This window comes from Rana temporaria, chromosome 4, assembly GCF_905171775.1.
Source record: "Rana temporaria chromosome 4, aRanTem1.1, whole genome shotgun sequence".
Taxonomy (NCBI): Eukaryota; Metazoa; Chordata; class Amphibia; order Anura; family Ranidae; genus Rana; species Rana temporaria.
Window position 1 is genome coordinate 430,702,168 of NC_053492.1, and position 22,121 is coordinate 430,724,288.

At 46.4% G+C, this 22,121-nt stretch overlaps 2 protein-coding genes across 4 annotated transcripts in view; one reads left to right on the plus strand and one right to left on the minus strand.

The window, feature by feature from the left end:
• Positions 1-2,513, minus strand: part of SPATA17 (spermatogenesis associated 17) — a 224,542-nt gene extending 222,029 nt beyond the window's left edge. Inside the window, exon 1 of the mRNA XM_040351438.1 lies at positions 2,405-2,513. Coding sequence (XP_040207372.1) covers positions 2,405-2,472 — 68 coding nt within the window. The 5' untranslated portion in view covers positions 2,473-2,513. The remainder of the gene's footprint in view (positions 1-2,404) is intronic.
• A 439-nt stretch (positions 2,514-2,952) lies between these two features.
• GPATCH2 (G-patch domain containing 2) overlaps positions 2,953-22,121 on the plus strand; it is a 249,658-nt gene continuing 230,489 nt past the window's right edge. For all 3 annotated transcript variants that reach the window (XM_040351439.1, XM_040351440.1, XM_040351441.1), the window contains exon 1: positions 2,953-3,097. In XM_040351439.1, coding sequence (XP_040207373.1) covers positions 3,048-3,097 — 50 coding nt within the window. In that variant the 5' untranslated portion in view covers positions 2,953-3,047. The remainder of the gene's footprint in view (positions 3,098-22,121) is intronic.

Genomic DNA, 22,121 nt, shown 5'->3' on the forward strand with positions numbered 1-22,121 from the left:
TTGGTACAATCCTCATAAGTGTGACTCCGTGCTGAAAAAAAGTAGCTGCTATTCCACCAATTTGCGCTACCACCACCAACTTCTGAAGTGGGCACTCACCAGAACTAGGTTGTATAAACGCCTTTGATTTATCTTAGGGTTAATCACGCCTAGGAACCAATCTGCTGTTTGTTCAACCGATATACCAATATTCATCTCATGGATTTTCTTATTAGTATTTTCTCAAGCTCTCATGAAAAGCAAAGTACCGTACATATCCTATCATATCCTACATAACCTGTACATATCGTGCGTCACCAGGAGCTTCCTGATGACGCACGATATACTGCGAAACGCGTAGAGGCTTCTGGGTAAACGTCACACGTCACTTCCTGCCACTGACCAGCATGAAACCGAGGCTTGGAGAGCGGGGATTCACACGCTGCAGAGTGTCTTTACACAGTATTGCTGGAAAGACTTGGTGCCAGTCCGGAGGCCCTTATAAATGTGAGTGAGATTTACTACCAGTGTTTATTTATACTTTTAAATTAAAAAGCTCAATATATTGAGCAATGATCAGTTCTTTGCTTTTTATAAAAGCTTGAGAAAATACTAATAAGGAAATTCATGAGATGAATATTGGTATATCGGTTGAACAAACGACAGATTGGTTCCTAGGTGTGGAGTGATTAACCCTAAGATAAATCAAAGGCGTTTATACAACCTAGTTCTGGTGAGTTCCCACTTCAGAAGTTGGTGGTGGTAGCGCAAATTGGTGGAATAGCAGCTACTTTTTTTCAGCACGGAGTCACACTTATGAGGATTGTACCAAATTCCTTTGAAGAGATTCACTGGGACTTTGTTATGAGCACATCCTAATGATTTGTATATGATCTTTTTCTTTTCGCATATACACACATATACATATACATATATATATATATATACTTTTTTCAGTATATAATTTTTACTGCATTTATTTTAAAGCGGAGTTCCGGCCACAATTTCACTTTTTAAATATAAATACCCCTGTAATACACAAGCTTAATGTATTCTAGTAAAGTTAGTCTGTAAACTAAGGTCCGTTTTGTTAGGTTGTTACAGCATTTAGACACTTTATAAAATAGAAATTGACTGGGGCCATCTTAAGTGTGGGCATCATGAAGCCAGACTGTATGACTTCCTGGATTTCAGCCTTGCAGATCTCGCACATGCTCAGTGCTGCACAAGCAGTGTAATAGGTTTCAGATCAGGTTTCAGCACCTGTACTGTCCAAGTCACACGATTCTTCGAGACTGGGGAGTGCACAGACTCCTGGAAAGTTACACCCACTACATTCCCAGGAGTCTGTGCCGTGTAGGTTAGGAAGCTTAAGCACCTAGGTGCAGGAAGAGGGAAGATTAACTATTCTGCCTAGCAACAACACTTTAAAGGCATCTAAAAAAAAAAAAAAATTCTTAAAGGACTAATGACATTTTTTTAAAACTACTGATGTAATGTTATATTTATGGGTGGAACTCCACTTTAAGTGAGCTACTCCCTAGGGTATGTGTTAATGTGCATAGGGAGACTGCTGTTTGCTATAAAGGGGAGTTCCAGGCTTTTCTTAAGTTTATTAAAAGTCAGCCGCTTCAAAAAGTGTAGCTGCTGGCTCTTAATAAACATGCACTCACCTGCTCCACGTTCCAGCGCCGCTCCGCCCGGAGCTTCGCTCCTCTCCCTCCTCTCCGGCCGGCGTCTTCATTCCAAGTGTGGGCACCCAGCCTTGACAGCTTTCGGCTTCACGGCCAGGCACTCACTGCGCATGCGCTAGCGGCGCTGCGCTCTATGATTGGTCAGGCGATCGCCTGGTACCTGTCACGTGTCCCAGGCGAACGCCTACAGGGAGGGGCCGCCGTAGGCTATATAACGTATCGCCTAAGCGGTCCCTGTGTGGAAGGAGGAAGTGGGACAGGAAGTCTCGTTCCTACTGAGGCCCACTCCCCCCCCCCAAAAAAAAGATGACATGCCAAATGTGGCATGTGAGGGGGCAAAGAGTGGTTTAAGCGGAAGTTCCACTTTTGGGTGGAACTTCGCTTTAAAGTTTGGTTCACTATACATATTATTATTTGCACAATAGCACTACACTAATAATATATTGTAGGGTTGGCACAGTTACCATCCCCCCCATTTTTATACTAGCACATTAAACATTTATTTGCAGGGAGAAGATCTTATGTTTTTTGCAGTTTCCTGCCGCTTTAAACAAATTCCTTACTTTATATAACATGAAAAAAAGTTTTGCCTTCAGTTCTACTTTATACAGAGTTGCTCCCTGTGGACATGGCTGAGCCCGCAGTGCACCCTGGGAGTCCTGCCTGGCACAGACTTTCTAGTGTAATAGTTTTCTTTCTCCCGGTACCGTCTGGGAGCCCCGCTGAGTTACCTGCACCGCTGGAAGTACTCCGGTATCAGGCCAGACATTTCTCTCCGGAGCCTCTCCAGGGTGGCCATGTCATCGCTAACTGGACGCGTCTCCCGGGAGACCGAATGTACCACTCTGGGCTGGGGGGGAGTATTGCAAAACATGTGCATATGATGTACAAATGCAAGCTTATTCATGAAAAGTAATCACATCCCCGTTCATTATAATTTAAATGACGTCTAATAAAACCGTAACGGATATAATACACGGCTCATGTTACTTTTTATTTAATTTGAACTGAATGGTTTATTCCAGCTTCCGCTCCCCGGCTACGGATGGCAGAATCCTAGACGCGTTGCCATGGAGGCAGAGCCGTACCACCCATCGCGGGGGGGGAATAACACAAATCTTCTCCGAATATTGCACAATGCAGCAAGGCACGTTAGATTAAAAAATAACGTTTACAACAATAAATTGTGTTCTGTATTTTGGTGCGTTTTTTGTTGGCTCTTTAGGCGCTTGTTCCTTGATAGCTGGAAATGGTGCGTTCCGACTTCCGCTCGTCTCTGCTCCAGGTCTCGGTCGCTGCTCCGGAAGCGACATGGTGGCTCAGTCCGCTGCCCCGACTCGGCTGTGATCCTGGGGGACCCCGCAAGCTTTGTTCATGGTTGGCGTGGCCAGGAAACACATCCGAGCCAATAAGGGAAGCAGCTGGTGAGTGATCGGCTGGCCGAGGAGGTGTCCATGACATCACTGGGGGCCCCCACACAATCAGGGGCCCCCAGAACCGTATTAGTGCGGGCAGGACCTCTCCTACCCCCTACAGAGGGAGACCCTTCCTCCTGATCACCAGGGCTGTGTATGTGAGGGGCCCATGTAGTGATCAGAGCTGCCAGGGCTGGCTTGTTATTGTAGGTACAGGCCCTGTCATCCTCCTTCTTATCCTTATAGGTACAGGCCCTGTCATCCTCCTTCTTATCCTTATTATTATTGTAGGTACAGGCCCTGTCATCCTCCTTCTTATCCTTATTATTATTGTAGGTACAGGCCCTGTCATCCTCCTTCTTATCATTATTATTATTGTAGGTACAGGCCCTGTCATCCTCCTTCTTATTATTATTATATGTACAGGCCCTGTCATCCTCCTTCTTATCCTTCTTATTACAGGTACAGGCCCTGTCATCCTCCTTCTTATCCTTATTATTATAGGTACAGGCCCTGTCATCCTCCTTCTTATTATTACTATAGGTACAGGCCCTGTCATCCTCCTTCTTATCCTTATTATTGTAGGTACAGGCCCTGTCATCCTCCTTCTTATCCTTATTATTGTAGGTACAGGCCCTGTCATCCTCCTTCTTATCATTATAGGTACAGGCCCTGTCATCCTCCTTCTTATCCTTATTATTATAGGTACAGGCCCTGTCATCCTCCTTCTTATCCTTATTATTATAGGTACAGGCCCTGTCATCCTCCTTCTTATCATTATTATTATAATAGGTACAGGCCCTGTCATCCTCCTTCTTGTCATTATTATTATTATTGTAGGCACAGGCCCTGTCATCCTCCTCCTCCTTATCATTATTATTGTAGGTACAGGCCCTGTCATCCTCCTCCTTATCATTATTATTATAGGTACAGGCCCAGTCATCCTCCTTCTTATCATTATTATTGTAGGTACAGGCCCTGTCATCCTCCTTCTTATCCTTATTATTATAGGCACAGGCCCTGTCATCCTCCTTCTTCTTATTATTATTGTAGGTACAGGCCCTGTCATCCTCCTTCTTATCATTATTATTATAGGTACAGGCCCTGTCATCCTCCTTCTTATCATTATTATTGTAGGTACAGGCCCTGTCATCCTCCTTCTTATTATTATAGGTACAGGCCCTGTCATCCTCCTTCTTATCATTATTATTATAGGCACAGGCCCTGTCATCCTCCTTCTTATCATTATTATTATAGGTACAGGCCCTGTCATCCTCCTTCTTATTATTATAGGTACAGGCCCTGTCATCCTCCTTCTTATCATTATTATTATAGGCACAGGCCCTGTCATCCTCCTTCTTATCCTTCTTATTACAGGTACAGGCCCTGTCATCCTCCTTCTTATCATTATTATTATAGGCACAGGCCCTGTCATCCTCCTTCTTATCATTATTATTATAGGCACAGGCCCTGTCATCCTCCTTCTTATCATTATTATTGTAGGCACAGGCCCTGTCATCCTCCTTCTTATCCTTCTTATTACAGGTACAGGCCCTGTCATCCTCCTTCTTATCATTATTATTATAGGTACAGGCCCTGTCATCCTCCTTCTTATCCTTCTTATTACAGGTACAGGCCCTGTCATCCTCCTTCTTATCATTATTATTATAGGCACAGGCCCTGTCATCCTCCTTCTTATCATTATTATTATAGGCACAGGCCCTGTCATCCTCCTTCTTATCATTATTATTGTAGGTACAGGCCCTGTCATCCTCCTCCTTATCATTATTATTATAGGTACAGGTCCTGTCATCCTTCTTCTTATCATTATTATTAGGGTTGTCCCGATACCAGTATCGGTATCGGGACCGATACCGAGTATTTGCGGGAGTACTTGTACTCCCGAAAATACCCCCGATGCATGAATACAATACTTGCCCAACCTCAACCGCCCACCGCCGCAACGAATGCCGCCGCCGACCCCGTCGCATAACGCAACAACGCCGCCGCATGGTTAAACAGCGTGCGGGGAATATCACAGCTTTCATTTGAATAGGTGTAGTGTTTCCCGCCGCGCCGCGTATAGACACTCCCCCTTGCTCCGTCCAATCCCGAGCAAGGGGGAGTGTCTATACGCGGCGCAGCGGGAACACAGTAGCTATTCAAATGAAAGCTGTGATGTTCCCCGCACGCTGTTTAACCATGCGGCGGCATCTAGGTATGGGGGGACATGGCTGCATATAGGGGGGACATGGCTGCATATGTGGGGGGACATTGCTGCATATGGGGGGGGAGACATGGCTGCATATGTGGGGGGACATGGCTGCATATGTGGGGGGACATGGCTGCATTTGGGGACACATTTGAAAATAAGTATCGGTATTCGGTATCGGCGAGTACTTGAAAAAAAGTATCGGTACTTGTACTCAGTCCTAAAAAAGTGGTATCGGGACAACCCTAATTATTATTATAGGTACAGGCCCTGTCATCCTCCTTCTTATCCTTATTATTATTATAGGTACAGGCCCAGTCATCCTCCTTCTTATCATTATTATTATAGGTACAGGCCCTGTCATCCTCCTTCTTATCATTATTATTATAGGTACAGGCCCTGTCATCCTCCCTCTTATCCTTATTATTATAGGTACAGGCCCTGTCATCCTCCTTCTTATCATTATTATTGTAGGTACAGGCCCTGTCATCCTCCTTCTTATCATTATTATTATTATTATAGGTACAGGCCCTGTTATCCTCCTTCTTATCATTATTATTGTAGGTACAGGCCCTGTCATCCTCCTTCTTATCATTATTATTATTATTATAGGTACAGGCCCTGTCATCCTCCTTCTTATCATTATTATTGTAGGTACATGCCCTGTCATCCTCCTTCTTATCATTATTATTATAGGTACAGGCCCTGTCATCCTCCCTCTTATCCTTATTATTATAGGTACAGGCCCTGTCATCCTCCTTCTTATCATTATTATTGTAGGTACAGGCCCTGTCATCCTCCTTCTTATCATTATTATTATTATTATAGGTACAGGCCCTGTTATCCTCCTTCTTATCATTATTATTGTAGGTACAGGCCCTGTCATCCTCCTTCTTATCCTTGCCTGCCTTTATTGAAATGTATTGCAACTCTGTTGTCTCTCTTAATTTTGTAAAGCGTTGTGGAAACGTTGGCAATATATAAATCTCATAGAGGTCTCATGCACACCATGCGTTTGCCTAACGCCTCTGAACGCCTTTTCTCCTGGCAGGAGATTAGAAATGCGTTTTGGAAATGTGTTGGGGGACACCAAGTGTTTGGACGTTCATTGATTCCATTGGCCAGAATATTCATTTATTCTGGCTGTTGGAATGAATGAAGGCTCAATCCCTAAACGTGACTCGCGTGTAGGCGTGTTTGCAGGCGTCTATGCGTGTCCAGTGATTTTGTCGCCCTGATCCTGGATTGAGTATTTGGTCACTGCCCTGGAATCAGCATGATGTCAGTGAAGTTTGGAAAGTCTGAACACAAGAAGTAGTGAAGTAAGGATTAGTGGTGTGTTTTGGTGTATGTATCCATTAGGCCTTCTTTATTATTTCATTGATGGCCCATATACCTCCTGCACGTGCTATAGGCTTATTCATTTCAGTGACAGGACTGTCAAGATGTAGATGGGCTTAGCCTTGAATGGAGTCCATAGCACATGGGTCCGCTGGGATGATTTAATTAGGAGGTTGTGTGATGCTCCATGTACAGCATAGGCCTAAAATCCAAGGAGCTTCACAGGGCTTGATAAGAGGAAGAACACGGGTGCCTGGGCATTCTGCGCAGAGGTGGGTGTTTGGTGGCTCTGCTCTGATGTGGGTATTTGGGGGCTCTGCACCCCAATGTGGGTATTTTGGGGGCTCTGCTCTGTACTTCAATGTGGGTATTTTGGGGGCTCTGCACTTCAATGTGGGTATTTGGTGGCTCTGCTCTGATGTGGGTATTTGGGGCTCTGCTCTGTACTTCAATGTGGGTATTTGGGGGCTCTGCACTTCAATGTGGGTATTTGGGGGCTCTGCACTTCAATGTGAGTATTTGGGGGCTCTGCACTCCAATGTGGGTATTTGGGGGCTCTGCACTCCAATGTGGGTATTTGGGGGCTCTGCACTTCAATGTGAGTATTTGGGGGCTCTGCACTTCAATGTGAGTATTTGGGGGCTCTGCACTCCAATGTGAGTATTTGGGGGCTCTGCACTTCAATGTGAGTATTTGGGGGCTCTGCACTCCAATGTGAGTATTTGGGGGCTCTGCACTCCAATGTGAGTATTTGGGGGCTCTGCACTCCAATGTGAGTATTTGGGGGCTCTGCACTCCAATGTGAGTATTTGGGGGCTCTGCACTTCAATGTGGGTATTTGGGGGCTCTGCACTTCAATGTGGGTATTTGGGGGCTCTGCACTTCAATGTGGGTATTTGGGGGCTCTGCACTTCGATGTGGGTGCTTGGTGGCTCTGCTCTGATTTGGGTATTTGGGGTCTCTGTTCTGTATTACGATGTGGGTGTTTGGGGGGCTCTGCACTCCAATGTGGGTATTTGAGGGCTCTGCACTACGATGTGGGTGCTTGGTATTTGGGGCTCTGCTCTGTACTACTATTTGAGTGCTTGGTGGCTCTGCTCTGATGTGGGTGTTTAGGAGCTCTGCTCTGTACTTCAATGTGGGTATTTGGGGGGCTCTGCTCTGTACTACGATTTGGGTGCTTGGTGGCTCTGCGCTGATGTGGGTAGTTGGGGTCTCTGCTCTGTACTATGATGTGGGTATTTGGGGGCTCTGCTTTGTATTATGATGTGGGTATTTGGGGGCTCTGCTTTGTATTATGATGTGGGTATTTGGGGGCTCTGCACTTTGACGTGGCTGTTTTGGGGGCTCTGCTTCGACGTGGCTGTTTTGGTGGAGGGGAGATTATGGTGTGAGGTTGTGTTTCAGGGGTTGGGCTTGTCCTCTTAGTTCCAGTGAAGGGAACTCTTAAGGCGTCAGCATACCAAGACATTTTGGACAATTTCATGCTTCCAACTTTGTGGGAACAGTTTGGGGACGGCCCCTTCCTGTTCCAACATGACTTCACACCAGTGCACAAACAAGGTCCATAAAGACATGGATGAATGAGGTTGGAGTGGAGGAACTTGACTGGACTGCACAGAGTCCTGACCTCAACCCGATAGAACAGCTTTGGGATGAATTAGAGCGAACACTGTGAGCCAGGCCTTCTAATCCAACATCGGTGCCTGACCTCACCAATGTGCTTTCGGAAGAATGGTCAAACATTCCCATAGACACACTCCTAATCCTTGTGGACAGTCTTCCCAGAAGAGTTGAAGCTGTTATAGCTGCAAAGGGTGGGCCAACTCAATATTGAACCCTATGGACTAAGACTGGGATGCCATTAAAGTTCCTATTTGTGTAAAGGCAGGCGTCCCAATACTTTTGGTAATAATTTTCTAACCTATTTCAGAAACATGAGAGTGTTCTCCCCTGTCTGATGTATTGCTCGCTAAAGGTGTCAGTAAATACCCTTTAAAGCTTTATTAACCACTTTATCTGTTATCCTGGGTGGGATGTCATATGACGTGCGGTGATATCTGAATGATGCCTGCACCTAGAGGCATCATTCAGATATCCTTTTCTTCCGACGACGATCCTGCGCACCGTAGGAACGATCATATCGGCGGTTCCTCCCGCTGCCATCCGTGCTTCTCCGGGCTCTCCCGTCCCATCGGAGGTCTGGAGAGATGATCGCCATCCGCCGGATGTGCAGCATAGAGATGACTGGTGACCAGATGGTCACCAGTCATCTCTATGACCCTCGGAGGCCCGAGCGCGATGTGATGACGTCACGCCCGGGTACCCGTAAGTAAACAAACCGCAATTGCGGCTAGTAAGAATGAGATCTGTGAATTTTTTTTCACAATCTCATGCTTTCCAGCCTGGAGGAGAGATGTGGGGTCTTATTGGCCCCGCATCTCTCCTTAAAGAGGACCTGTCACACACTATTCCTATTTCAAGGGATGTTTACATTCCTTGTAATAGGAATAAAAGCGATAGTAGCTCGCGCTCAGAAGCGAACGCACACATAAGTCCCGCCCACGTATGTAAACGTCGTTTAAACCACAAATGTGAGGTGTCGCCGCGTGCGTTAGAGCGTGTGCAACAATTCCAGCACTAGACCTACTCTGTAACTCAAAACTGGTAACCTGTAAAAATTTTAAAGCGTGGCCTATGGAAATTTTTAAGTAACGAAGTTTGGAGCCATTCCATGAGTGTGCGCAATTTTAAAGCATGACATGTTTGGTATCTATTTACTCGGTGTAACATCATCTTTCATATTTTACAAAAAAATTGGGTTAACTTTACTGTTTTATTTTTTAATTCATGAAACTATTTTTTTACAAAAAAAAGGCGTTTGAAAAATGATTGCGCAAATACCGTGCAAGATAAAAAGTTGCAATGACCGACATTTTATTCCCTAGGGTGTCTGCTAAAAAAAACATAAATAATGTTTGGGGGTTCTGAGTAATTTTCTTGCAAAAGAATGATGATTTGTACATGTAGGAGAGAAGTGCCAGAATAGGCCCGGTATGGAGGTGGGTATTAAAGCCCGGTATTGAAGTGGTTAAAGTCATGGTTTATCTTTAGGTTGCACCTCAAGGAAATTATATGTATTTTGTAAACCTATTTTAATTTTTACAACTATAACGCGGCCCTGTTTCAGTAACATGGTGGGAATCTGGATCTCTGCTCTCACACAGCAGAAGGCCCCGTTCACATGGGGTGGGTTCCTCTCCGATCAGATGACAGACCCCTCTGCTGATTGGTGCAGAGCAGATATGGACAGAACCTTCTCTATGGGTTGGATGGAGGAATCCGTTCATTTTAATTTTGTTCAGTCCTTTGGCTCAGGTGTTCTCAACCTCAGTCCTCAAGTACCTTCAACAGGCCATGTTTGCAGGATTTCCTTTATCTTGCACAGTCGTTTTAAATCGGAGTCAATGGCTTGGTATTTTGGACAGCTATTGTATCAAAGAAAAATTCTCAAAACCTGGCCTGTTGGGGGTACTTGAGGACTGAGGTTGAGAACCATTGCTTTGGCTGATCGGAAAAAGCAATCATTTTAATGGGCAGCTTTACGCTTGCTGTGTATCTGGTAAACAGGAAAGATGAGGAGTGCCGTGTCACCTGTTACTGGATCTTTTATTTTCATAGCAACTGTTACTAAAGCAGATGTGTCTTATCTCTGTTCATCTGTGATTGGCTGGCTCTGTGGTGACATCATATTTATGTGTGATTGTAAATATTGTTTTGTATCCTTTTATCATGGTCCTGTCATGTGGAAGGATCTATGGTATTACGGAGTCCTGGGAGGTGACTCAGGCTGCACAGGCCATGAACCCGGGTGGTGCTGGGACGTCTACTGCAGGCCTTTCCTTACTAGCTTCATAGAGTTTTTATCAGAATGAAGTGAATTAGGGTTGTCCCGATACCACTTTTTTAGGACTGAGTACAAGTACCGATACTTTTTTTTAAATGTGTCCCCAAATGCAGCCATGTCCCCCCACAAATGCAGCCATGTCCCCCCACAAATGCAGCCATGTCCCCCCACAAATGCAGCCATGTCCCCCCACAGATGCAGCCATGTCCCCCCACAGATGCAGCCATGTCCCCCCACAGATGCAGCCATGTCCCCCCACAGATGCAGCCATGTCCCCCCCATATGCAGCCATGTCCCCCCCATATGCAGCCATGTCCCCCCCCCCATATGCAGCCATGTCCCCCCCCCCCCCATATGCAGCCATGTCCCCCCCCCCATATGCAGCCATGTCCCCCCCCCCCATATGCAGCCATGTCCCCCCCATATGCAGCCATGTCCCCCCCATATGCAGCCATGTCCCCCCCATATGCAGCCATGTCCCCCCCATATGCAGCCATGTCTCCCCCATATGCAGCCATGTCTCCCCCCATATGCAGCCATGTCCCCCCCCCCATATCCAGCCATGTCCCCCCCCCCATATCCAGCCATGTCTCCCCCCATATCCAGCCATGTCTCCCCCCATATCCAGCCATGTCTCCCCCCATATCCAGCCATGTCTCCCCCCATATCCAGCCATGTCCCCCCCCCCATATCCAGCCATGTCCCCTCCCCCCCATATCCAGCCATGTCCCCTCCCCCCCATATCCAGCCATGTCCCCTCCCCCCCATATCCAGCCATGTCCCCTCCCCCCCATATCCAGCCATGTCCCCTCCCCCCCATATGCAGCCATGTCCCCTCCCCCCCATATGCAGCCATGTCCCCTCCCCCCCATATCCAGCCATGTCCCCTCCCCCCCATATCCAGCCATGTCCCCTCCCCCCCATATGCAGCCATCTCCCCTCCCCCCCATATGCAGCCATGTCCCCTCCCCCCCATATGCAGCCATGTCCCCTCCCCCCCATATGCAGCCATGTCCCCTCCCCCCCATATGCAGCCATGTCCCCTTTACCTGCATCCCGCCGCATCCCCGCTGCTGCCGACTGGTTAATACGCGCGGGGAACATCACAGCTTTCATTTGAATAGCTGTAATGATTCGCGCCGCGCTGCGTATAGACAGTTCACCCGAGCAAGGGGGAGTGTCTATACGCAGCACGGCGCGAATCATTACAGCTATTCAAATGAAAGCTGTGATGTTCCCCGCACGTATTAACCAGTCGGCAGCGGCGTAACGGCGGCGGCGGGGGTGCTATCGGATCTGGCATCGGGGGTATTTGCGAGAGTACAAGTACTCCCGCAAATACTCGGAATCGGTCCCGATACCGATACTAGTATCGGTATCGGGACAACCCTAAAGTGAATTGCTGGCTAGGTAATGAGTAATACTTAGAGGGCTGCGTCATGAGTTTTATGTTGTATACGGACAATAGTGATCCTTACTGACGGGGTGGATTTGATTTAAATCATAATTTTTAACCACTTCCATACCAGGCCTATTCTGGCACTCGTATCGTATGCTGGAAATTTACACAGTACCTCCAAACATTATGGGGCAGATCCTCAAAGAAATTATGCCGGCGTAATCTGTTGATACGCCGGCGTAATTTGAAATTTTGCGCGTCGTATCTTTGTTTTGGTATCCACCAAACAAGATACAACGGCATCTGTGTTAGATCCGACAGGGGTACGCCTTAGTACGCCGTCGGATCTAAGATGCAATTTTCCGGCGGCCGCTGGGTGGCGTTCACGTCGTAATCTGCGTCGAGTATGCAAATTAGCTTTTTCCGACGATCCACGAACGTACGAGCGGCCGTCGCATTCTTTTACGCAGTTTCCGTTCGGCTTTTTCCGGCGTATAGTTAAAGCTGCTATCTGGTGGTGTACTCGATGTTAAGTATGGCCGTTGTTCCCGCGTATAATTTTGAAAATTTTACGTCGTTTGCGTAAGTCGTCCCGTGAATGGGGCTGGACGCCATTTACGTTCACAACAAAAACAATGACGTCCTTGCGACGTCATTTGGAGCAATGCACCCTAGGAGTTTTGACGAATGGGGCATGTGCAGTTCGTTCGGCGCGGGGACGCGCTTCATTTACAGGTGAGAAAGCCGCCGCTCCAGGTGAGCACCTCCAGGCAATCACTGTCTGCTCAAGAACCAAATAGGTGCTGGCAATGCACAGGATATGCGGATAGAGAAATAGATGGACAGCCGCACTCCAAAAAGTCTTAAAAAAGACGTGCTCTTTATTAATAGGAAAAAATGCACAGCATACAATCAGCATACAGTGGGGAAAAAAGCTGACGCGTTTCGCATTGACTTTCAATGCTTAATCATATCATTTAACTGAAACACGCCCCCTACTCGCCGCATTTGAATTCCGCGCCCTTACGCCGCGAGAAATACACTACGCCGCCGTAACTTACGGCGCAAATTCTTTCTGGATTCAAACCAAAGCCAGGTAAGTTACGGCGGCGTAGCGTATCTCAGATACGCTGCGCCTGTGCAGATCTTTGAGGATCTGCCCCTAAATGTTTTTTTTTTTAGCAGACATCTTTGGGAATAAAATGGCGTTGCAACTTTGTATGTCACACGGTATTTGTGCAACAATTTTTCAAGCATTTTTCATGAATTAAAAAATAACACAACACTAAAGTTAGCCCAATTTTTTTTGTATAATGTGAAAGATGATGTTAGGCCGAGTAAATAGATACCCAACATGTCACGCTTTAAGATTGCGTCCACTTGTGGAATGGAGCCAAATTTTGTTACTTAAAAATCTCCATAGACTACGCTTTTTATTTATTTTTTGATTTTACAGGTTAACAGTTTAGAGTTACAGAGGAAATCTAGTGTTAGAATTGCTGTTCTCGCTCTAACGCATGCGACGATGCCTCACATGTGTGGTTTGAACAGCGTTTACATATGTGGGTGGGACTTGCGTATGTGCTTACTTCTAAACGCGAGCGGAAGGGGGCGCTTAAAGCGGAGGTTCACACAAAAAGTGAACCTCCGCTTTTTGGATCCCTCCCCCCCTCCGGTGACACATTTGGCACCTTTCAGGGGGGTGCAAATACCTGTCTGAGACAGGTATTTGCACCACTTTCGGGTCTGATCCCCACGGGGAATCCAGCCTCTGACGTCACCCCCCCCCCCCCTCTGTCTTCTGGGAAACACTGTCCCCAGGAGAGAGCAGAGACCATCCTCGCGCATCCGCAGTAGGGAATCGGGCAGTGAAGCCGTAAGGCTTGACTTCCTGATTCCCTCATCGAGGATGGCAGCGGAAACAGCCGAGGACCGAGCGATTGCTCAGCCTGCTGACTTTGCGGGCGCGCTGGACAGGTAAGTGTCCATTTTTTTTAGAAGTCAGCAGCTGCCGTATTTGTAGCTGCCGACTTTAAAAAAAAAAATTGGTGAAACCTCCGCTTTAAAGTGGTTGTAAACCCACTATTTGGACTTTTACCTACAGGTAAGCCTACAACATGGCTTACCTGTAGGTAAGGATAATATCTCCTAAACCTGCACGGTTTAGGAGATATTACCCCCGCAATGCGGGCGGCGCATGCGCAGGGGGGACTCCACGGCTGAAGGACCGGCATCGCCGGACCCTGCCGATTTTAAATCTCCCGCGCGCACGCGCGGGAGTGACGTCATCGCCGCTCCAGCCAATCACAGCGCTGGAGCGGCGATACCCGGAAGACACGCCGGAGCAAGATGACATCCTGCTCGGCGTGGACCAGGTAAGTGGTACACACCTCGTTCCGAGGTAAGTATTTCATAATAGGCTAGTATGCTATGCATACTAGCCTATTATGCCTTTTGCATTGCAGGTTTGGGGGGAAAAAAAAAAAGTTTATGCGGTTTACAACCGCTTTAAAATGTATTTATTTTTTGGGTTATTTATTTTCCTTCTTTTCTTTTTTTTTTCTTTACACTTTCGCTTTCAATTATTTTATTTTTTATCACTTTTATTCCCATTACAAGGAATGTAAACATCCATTGTAATAGGAATGCTGTGTGTGACAGGTCCCCTTTATGGACATCTCTCCTCCAGGCTGGAAAGCGTCGGATTAAATAAAAAAGACAGATTTGATGCTTTCTATCCGAGATCTCGGCTTTGTTTACATCCGCAGCCTGGACGTGATTTCATAATGTTGCACTCGGGCCTCCGACAGTCATAGAGATGACCAGAAACCTCTATGCTCTTCATCCGCAACATTTTTTGGGTCTACCAAATAGGGGATACTTGTATTGCATTTTTATTAATATTTTTTTTTTCTAGTAATGGCGGCGATCAGCGTTTTTTTTTTTTTATTATTATTGTGACTGCGACATTATGGCGGACACTTGACACTATTTTGGGACCATTGTCATTTTGACAGCGAAAAGAGTGCTATAAAAAGGGGTTAACCAGGAGGGGGAGCTGTAGGGGTTAAGTGTGCCCTAAGGGAGTGATTCTTACTGTGGCTGGGCATGTAACGTCACTGATCGTCGTTCCCTATGACAGGGAACAGGCTCACTAGGAAGCACAGGGAGAGTTTTTTTTACACTTACCTCTCCCCGTTCTTCCTCTTTGTGATTCGATCGCGGGACACCGGTGGCGATCGGGTCCGCTGTTCCTGCGGTGACTGTCACGGAGAAAAGGAGCGGGATCTTAAAGGGGACATACATGTACGCCCTTATGCCCAGCCGTGCCATTTTGTCAAGCGTATATTGTCGTGCGGCGGTCCTCAAGCGGTTAATGAAGGTACAACATTTAGCAACTTATTGCTACACTTAGAGGTGCCTCTCTTCTCTTTTATACCCTGTAAAAAAAAAAATGCTTTGATATACAAGTGCTTTGGATTTCTGGAATGAATTATGCTCGCAAACCAAGGTTTTACTGTCATTTTTTTTTTAACCACTTAAGGACCGCCTCCTGCACATAAACGTCGGCAGAATGGCACGGCTGGGCACAAGCACGTACCTGTACGTCCTCTTTAAGTGCCCAGCCGTGGGTCGCGGGCGTGCACCCGTGACCCGGTCCGAAGCTCCGTGACCACGGGACCCGCATACCCGATCGCTGCTGGAGTCCCGTGATCGGTCCCCAGAGCTGAAGAACGAGGAGAGGTGTGTGTGTGTGTGTGTGTAAACACAGCTTCCCCGTTCTTCACTGTGGTGCTGTCATTGATCGTGTGTTCCCTGATATATGATGTCACACGTCCAGCCCCGCCCCCCTACAGTTCGAAACACATATGAGGTCACACTTAACCCCTTCAGCGCCCCCTAGTGGTTAACTCCCAAACTGCAATTGTCATTTTCACAGTAAACAATGCATTTTTATAGCATTTTTGGCTGTAAAAATGACAATTGTCCCAAATATGTGTCAAAATTGTCCGAAGTGTCCGCCATAATGTCGCAGTCACGAAAAAAATCGCTGATCGCCGCCATTAGTAGTAAAAAAAAAAATATTAATAAAAATGCAATAAAACTATCCCCTATTTTGTAGACACTATACATTTTGCGCAAACCAATCGATAAACGCTTATTGCTATATTTTTTTACCAAAAGTAGGTAGAATACGTATCGGCCTAAACTGAGGAAAAAATATTTTTTTATATATATTTTTGGGGGATATTTATTATAGCAAAAAGTAAAAAATATTGCATTTCTTTCAAAATTGTCGCTCTATTTTTGTTTATAGCGCAAAAATGTAAAACCGCAGAGGTGATCAAATACCACCAAAAGAAAGCTCTATTTGTGGGAAAAAAAGGACGCCAATTTTGTTTGATAGCCACGTCGCACGACCGCGCAATCGTCAGTTACCGTATTTATCGGCGTATACCGCGCACTTTTTTTGCCCTGAAAATCGGGGCAAAATCGTGGGTGCGCGGTATACGCCGATACCCGCTTTCCCGCGCCGAGTTTTGAATACTGTGCCGACATATACCGAGCGCAGTACACTCGGGTATAGTCGGGCTGTCTCAGCGTGAGAGTTGCCGAGCATTGCCGACAATACACGAGTGTACTGCGCTCTGTATATGTTGGCGCAGTATTCAAACACGGCGCGGGAAACGAGCGGGGAGGACGCGAGGACGCCGCAGAAGGACGCCGGACCCGTCGAAGAGGACACCCGAAGCCGCAGACAGATGCCGGACCCGACGAGGCCGCCGCGCAAGACACCAAAACTGTAAGTACAAAAAAAACTTTTTTTCCACAGGATTCGGGCCAACTTTAGGGGTGCACGGTATACGCGGGAGCGCGTTATATTGCGATAAATATGGTAAATCGACGCAGTGCCGAATCGCAAAAACTGTTTGGGTCCCTTTCCTGCATTTTGGTCTGGGTCTTAAGTGGTTAAATGAAAGCATCGTTTTGTGTTGAAATGCTCAATGATTTTTCCTACTTTATTCCCATGACATCTGTCCGGCCTGTACAGTTAGTCTATGAAGACGATCTTTCTGGCATAGCCCTGTTATAATATATTTTTATGGCTGGGCAGAAATTGATAGACACTAATAAATTGGTATAATCCAAATTTGTGAATGGAGGATTTGTTCCCTGAGCCCTTTTGTGCTTGGTACCTAGTGCCAAACAGAATAATGTCTTCATAGGCACAATAGCTTATGCCTGAAAGGCTTTTTGGCTTCTGGTTGTGTCGTCCTCTCCATGATATCCCGGCAGGGAAAGACTCTTGCCAGACAGACGGCATTGTTGAAGAGAGCCCAGAGGAAGAGACTTGTGTGTTCCACAGATAGGGTTGAAAGTTGAACAGCGATCAGGTGACTCTGGCGGGTTCTGAGCCGCAGAATATTATACAGATATTAATAATTCACCCTTTACCAGGAGAAGGTGAAGACCAATAATGACCAATGGTGGCACTGTAGTCTTTTTGGTGGTGGGGACATGGGTTCCTGTGCTTGGCGTATGTGCGTATAAATGAAGAGGACATTAGATTGTAAGCTTCTTCACAGTAGAATATTCAAAATAATCTCAAACATTGGAAAGAAGAAATTTCCCACCTAAACCATGTTTTTTAGGGCAGCGTAAAACTTTACACTTCACAGGAAATGCTGCGCCCCAAATCTTTAAAAGGAACTTTCTTACTCATAGATCAATTGTCTCCAAATTGTGGCCGGCCTGGGGGCCAGATGCAGCACTTTGCTTGCCTTTATTGAGCTCCCCCCCCCCCCCCACTGATATGAGACAGAATTCCTCCCATTGACTTAACCACTTCAATACCAGGCATTTTCACCCCCCTTCCTGCCCATGCTAATTTTCAGTTTTCAGCACTGTAACATTTTGAATGATAATTGTGCGGTCGTGCGACGTTGTACCCAAATTCTATTTTTTTCCCCCACAAATAGAGCTTTCATTTGGTGGTATTTGATCACCTCTGCGTTTTTAATTTTTTGCGCTATAAACAAAAAAAGACAATGGGGCAGATCCACAAAAGGATTACACCGGCGTATCTACTGATACGCCGGCGTAATTTTAAATTTCCCGCGTCGTATCTTTGTTTTGTATCCACAAAACAAGATACGACGGCATCTGGGATCGATCCGACAGGCGTACGTCTTAGTACGCCGTCGGATCTAAGCTGCAATTTTTCGGCGGCTGCTAGGTGGCGTTCCCGTCGAAATCCGCGTTGAGTATGCAAATTAGCTAGTTACGGCGATCCACGAACGTACGTCGGCCCGGCGCATTTTTTTAGGTCGTTTTCGTTTGGCTTTTTCCGGCATATAGTTAAAGGTGCTATATGGTGGCGTACTCAATGTTAAGTATGGCCGTCGTTCCCGCGTACAATTTAGAATTGTTTACGTCGTTTGCGTAAGTCGTTCGCGAATAGGAATTTGCGTAGAATGTCACCGTCGTAAGCATTGGCTTCTTCCGGTCAAATTTTGTGCATGCTCACTGGGATACCCCCAGGGACGGCGCATGGGCAGTTAAAAAAAAACTTTGTTTACATCGGGTCACGACGTATTAACATAAAACACGCCCCCATTACATCCATTTGAATTCCGCGCCCTTACGCCGCAACAGATACACTACGCCGCCGTAACTTACGGCGCAAATTCGTTGAGGATTCGAAACAAAAAAAAGTAAGTTACAGCGGCATAGTGTATCTTAGATACGCTACGCCTGGCGCAATAATGCGCTGTTGTACGTGGATCTACCCCAATATTTTTAAAATTTTGCTATAATAAATATCCCTATATATATATATATATATATATATATATATATATATATATATTTATTTTTCCTCAGTTTAGGCTGATATATATTCTTCTACATATTTTTGGTAAAAAAAAATCGCAATAAGCGTATATTGATTGGTTTGTGCAAAAGTTATAGCTTCTACAAAATAGGGGATAGATTTATGTAATTTTTATTATTTTACTAGTAATGGCGACGATCTGCGATTTTTATCATGACTGTGACATTGCGGCAGACAAATTGGACACTTTTGACACTATTTTGGGACCACTGACATTTATAAAGCGATCAGTGCTATAAAACTGCACTGATTACTGTATAAATGTCACTGGCAGGGAAGGGGTTAACACTAGGGGCGATCAAGGGGTTAAATGTGTGTCCTAGGGAGTGATTCTAACAGTGAAGGGAGGGGACTGATGAGGGGAGGAGACAGATCGGTGTATCTATATACAAGGAACACACGATCAGTTCTCCTCTCTCCTTGTAGGATGTGGATCGGTGCCCGGTGGACATCGGGGCCACCTGGGTGCGCGCTTTGGGTCCTGAGTAATGCGGCGGGAGCGCGCGCGCTCTCTACAATCCTGGGAAACCGAGGACGTCATATGACGGCCTTCCGGAGGGACAGAGGGTTCCTGCAGCTGTCGTATTACAATGGGGCGGATGTGAAGTGGTTAAACAATGGGGCATAATTTTTGCCACTAACATCAACAATGAGGCACTAGATCTCAATAAAACCAACAATTTAGCACTATTCCTTCCACCGACAACCAACAAAGGGGGAACTGTTTATTCCACTGATACCGAACGATGGAGTACTATTTCTCAATCTGACATGAACAATGGGGCATCATTTCTGCCACTAACATCAACAATTAAAAGAGAAGTATGGGCTTCTTTTTTATTTCAGATTCATACTTGCCTAGGTGGATGCAGAATCGGTCTGATGCTACATCTGTCCCCAGGTACCTCTGCTCTGAAAATCGAGCAATCGAACATCACCGATCACTCGGTTTTCAGAGCTCCGTGAGCAGAGAGTTGTAGACTGTCAGTCACAGCACTCTTCTTATCTCCCGCCTCGCTAATTGGAGCGCTGAGCTGTACAGGGGGCGGAGCCACTGTCTAAGGCTCTCTGCAGCTCGCTGAGAGGCTGAGACGGGTGTCAGTCCAGGCACCTGGCGAATCCAGACTTCATTGTCGTGATGACACGGTCTCTGGACTGATATCCGTCAGGAGAGAGCGGACTTCAGACCGCTCTATGCTGAAAATGGGTCACAGGAGTGGAAAATGACTTGCTCTCCTGTAATCCAGAGGAGAAGCCCAGCCAAATGAGCTTTGGCTGAACTTCTCCTTTTAACCACTTGCTTACTGGGCACATATACCCCCTTCTTGCCCAGGCGAAATTTCAGCTTTCAGCACTGTCACGCTTTGAATGAAAATTGCGCAGTCGTGCGACGTGGCTCCCAAACAAAATTGACATCCTTTTTTATCCCCACAAATAGAGCTTTCTTTTGGTGGTATTTGATCACCTCTGCGGTTTTTATTTTTTGCGCTATAAACAAAAAAAAAGAGCGACAATTTTGAAAAAAACACAATATTTTTTTCTTTTGGCTATAATAAATATGCCTTTTTTTCTTTTTTAAATTCTCAGTTTAGGCCGATATGTATTCTTCTACATATTTTTGGTAACATTTTTTGCAATAAGCATATAGTGATTGGTTTGCGCAAAAGTTATAGCGCTTTTTTTTTTTTTTACTAGTAATGGCGGTTATCTGTTATCTATTTTTGTCAGGACTGCGATATTATGGCGGACACTTTTGACACATTTTTGGGATCATTCACATTTATACAGCGAACAGTGCTATAAAACTGCACTGTTTACTGTATAAATGTGACTGGCAGGGAAGGGGTTAACACAAGTCCAGCTTGGGCTTTTTCGGCTGGGCTTCTCCTCTGGGTCACAGGAGTGAAATTCGATGTGCACTCCTGTGACCCGTTTTTAGCAGAGAGCGGTTTGAAGATCTGCCAGCTGCCCTGATTGATGGCAGTCTCGGCGAGCCGCTGCGACAGCCTCTCCCCGCCCCTTCACGGCTCAGTGCTCCAATAAGCATGGAGAGAAAAGAGGCTGACTAATAGTCAGCCTCTTTCCTCTCGTGGATCTGTGTGAACCGAACCATCTGCGATTTTCGGTGGCTCGGTTCTCAGCGCACAGACGGCGGGGGACAGATGGAGCATCGGTCTGATACGCCATTCACCGAGGTAAATATGGGAAAAACTCAATTCCCATACTTCTTTTAAAGTGCTTTGTAAAGGCAGAAGTTTTTTTTATCTTCATGCAGTCTATGTATATAAATAAAAAGCCTTCTGTGTGCAGCGCCCCCCTAATACTTACCTGAGCCCCATCTAGATCCAGAGATGTTGCAGCAATGTCTCTGTTGCCCGGGACTCCCCCCCCCCATCTCCATTGGCTAAGACAGCAGCGCGGGGCCATTGGCTCCCACTGCTGTCATTTAAAGTCAGTCAATGAGGAGAGAAAGGGACGGTCCCAGGCCACGGCTCCATGTCTGAATGGACACATGGAGCTGTGGCTCGACTTGGGTGCCCCCATAGCCCGCTGTTTGCTGTGGGGGGCACTTAACAGGAGGGAGGGGTAAGGAGCGCTGAAGAGGGACCCGAGAAGAGGAGGATCCAGGCTGCTCTGTGCAAAACCAACTGCACAGAGGAGGTAAGTATAACTAAGAAAAACAAACAGACTTTAGTATCACTTTAGAGCGGAATTTCACCCAAAAGTGAAATTTCCGCTCATCGCTGGAGCCACAATTGGCACCTCTCAGGGAGGAGGGGGGACAAGATAACTGTCTTTGACGGGTATTCTTTCCCACTTCCGGGAGACCGGGCCTCGGCCCGTGACGTCAGCGCTGGGCTCCCTCCTCCTCCCCGGGCCAGTAGGGAGAGGAGCGGGGCCTTGTGAATGCACAGTAGTGTTCCTGGTGTGAAGCCGGAAGGCTACAATGCTGGGTACCCTTACCTGCAATGGTGGCGGCAGCACCTGACAGCTGATGGAAACATCGGCTGCGGTGCCGACATCGCTGGACTCCAGGACAGGTAAGTGTCCTATTAAAAGCCAGCAGCTGCCGTATGTGCCGAACTCCAGCTAGCATTTTTAATCGGTTACAGCCACAGTTTTTGTTCCCTTTTGGGATAAAGTTTTTAAATAAATGAATAAAAATTGGACTACTGTAAGCACCCCTGTCAGTGGTAAATGATTTTTCTCGGCCTTCTAATTGACACTTTTGCTGGACAGCTTGGTCTATCAAATTAATAAATAAAATATAAAGTCTTA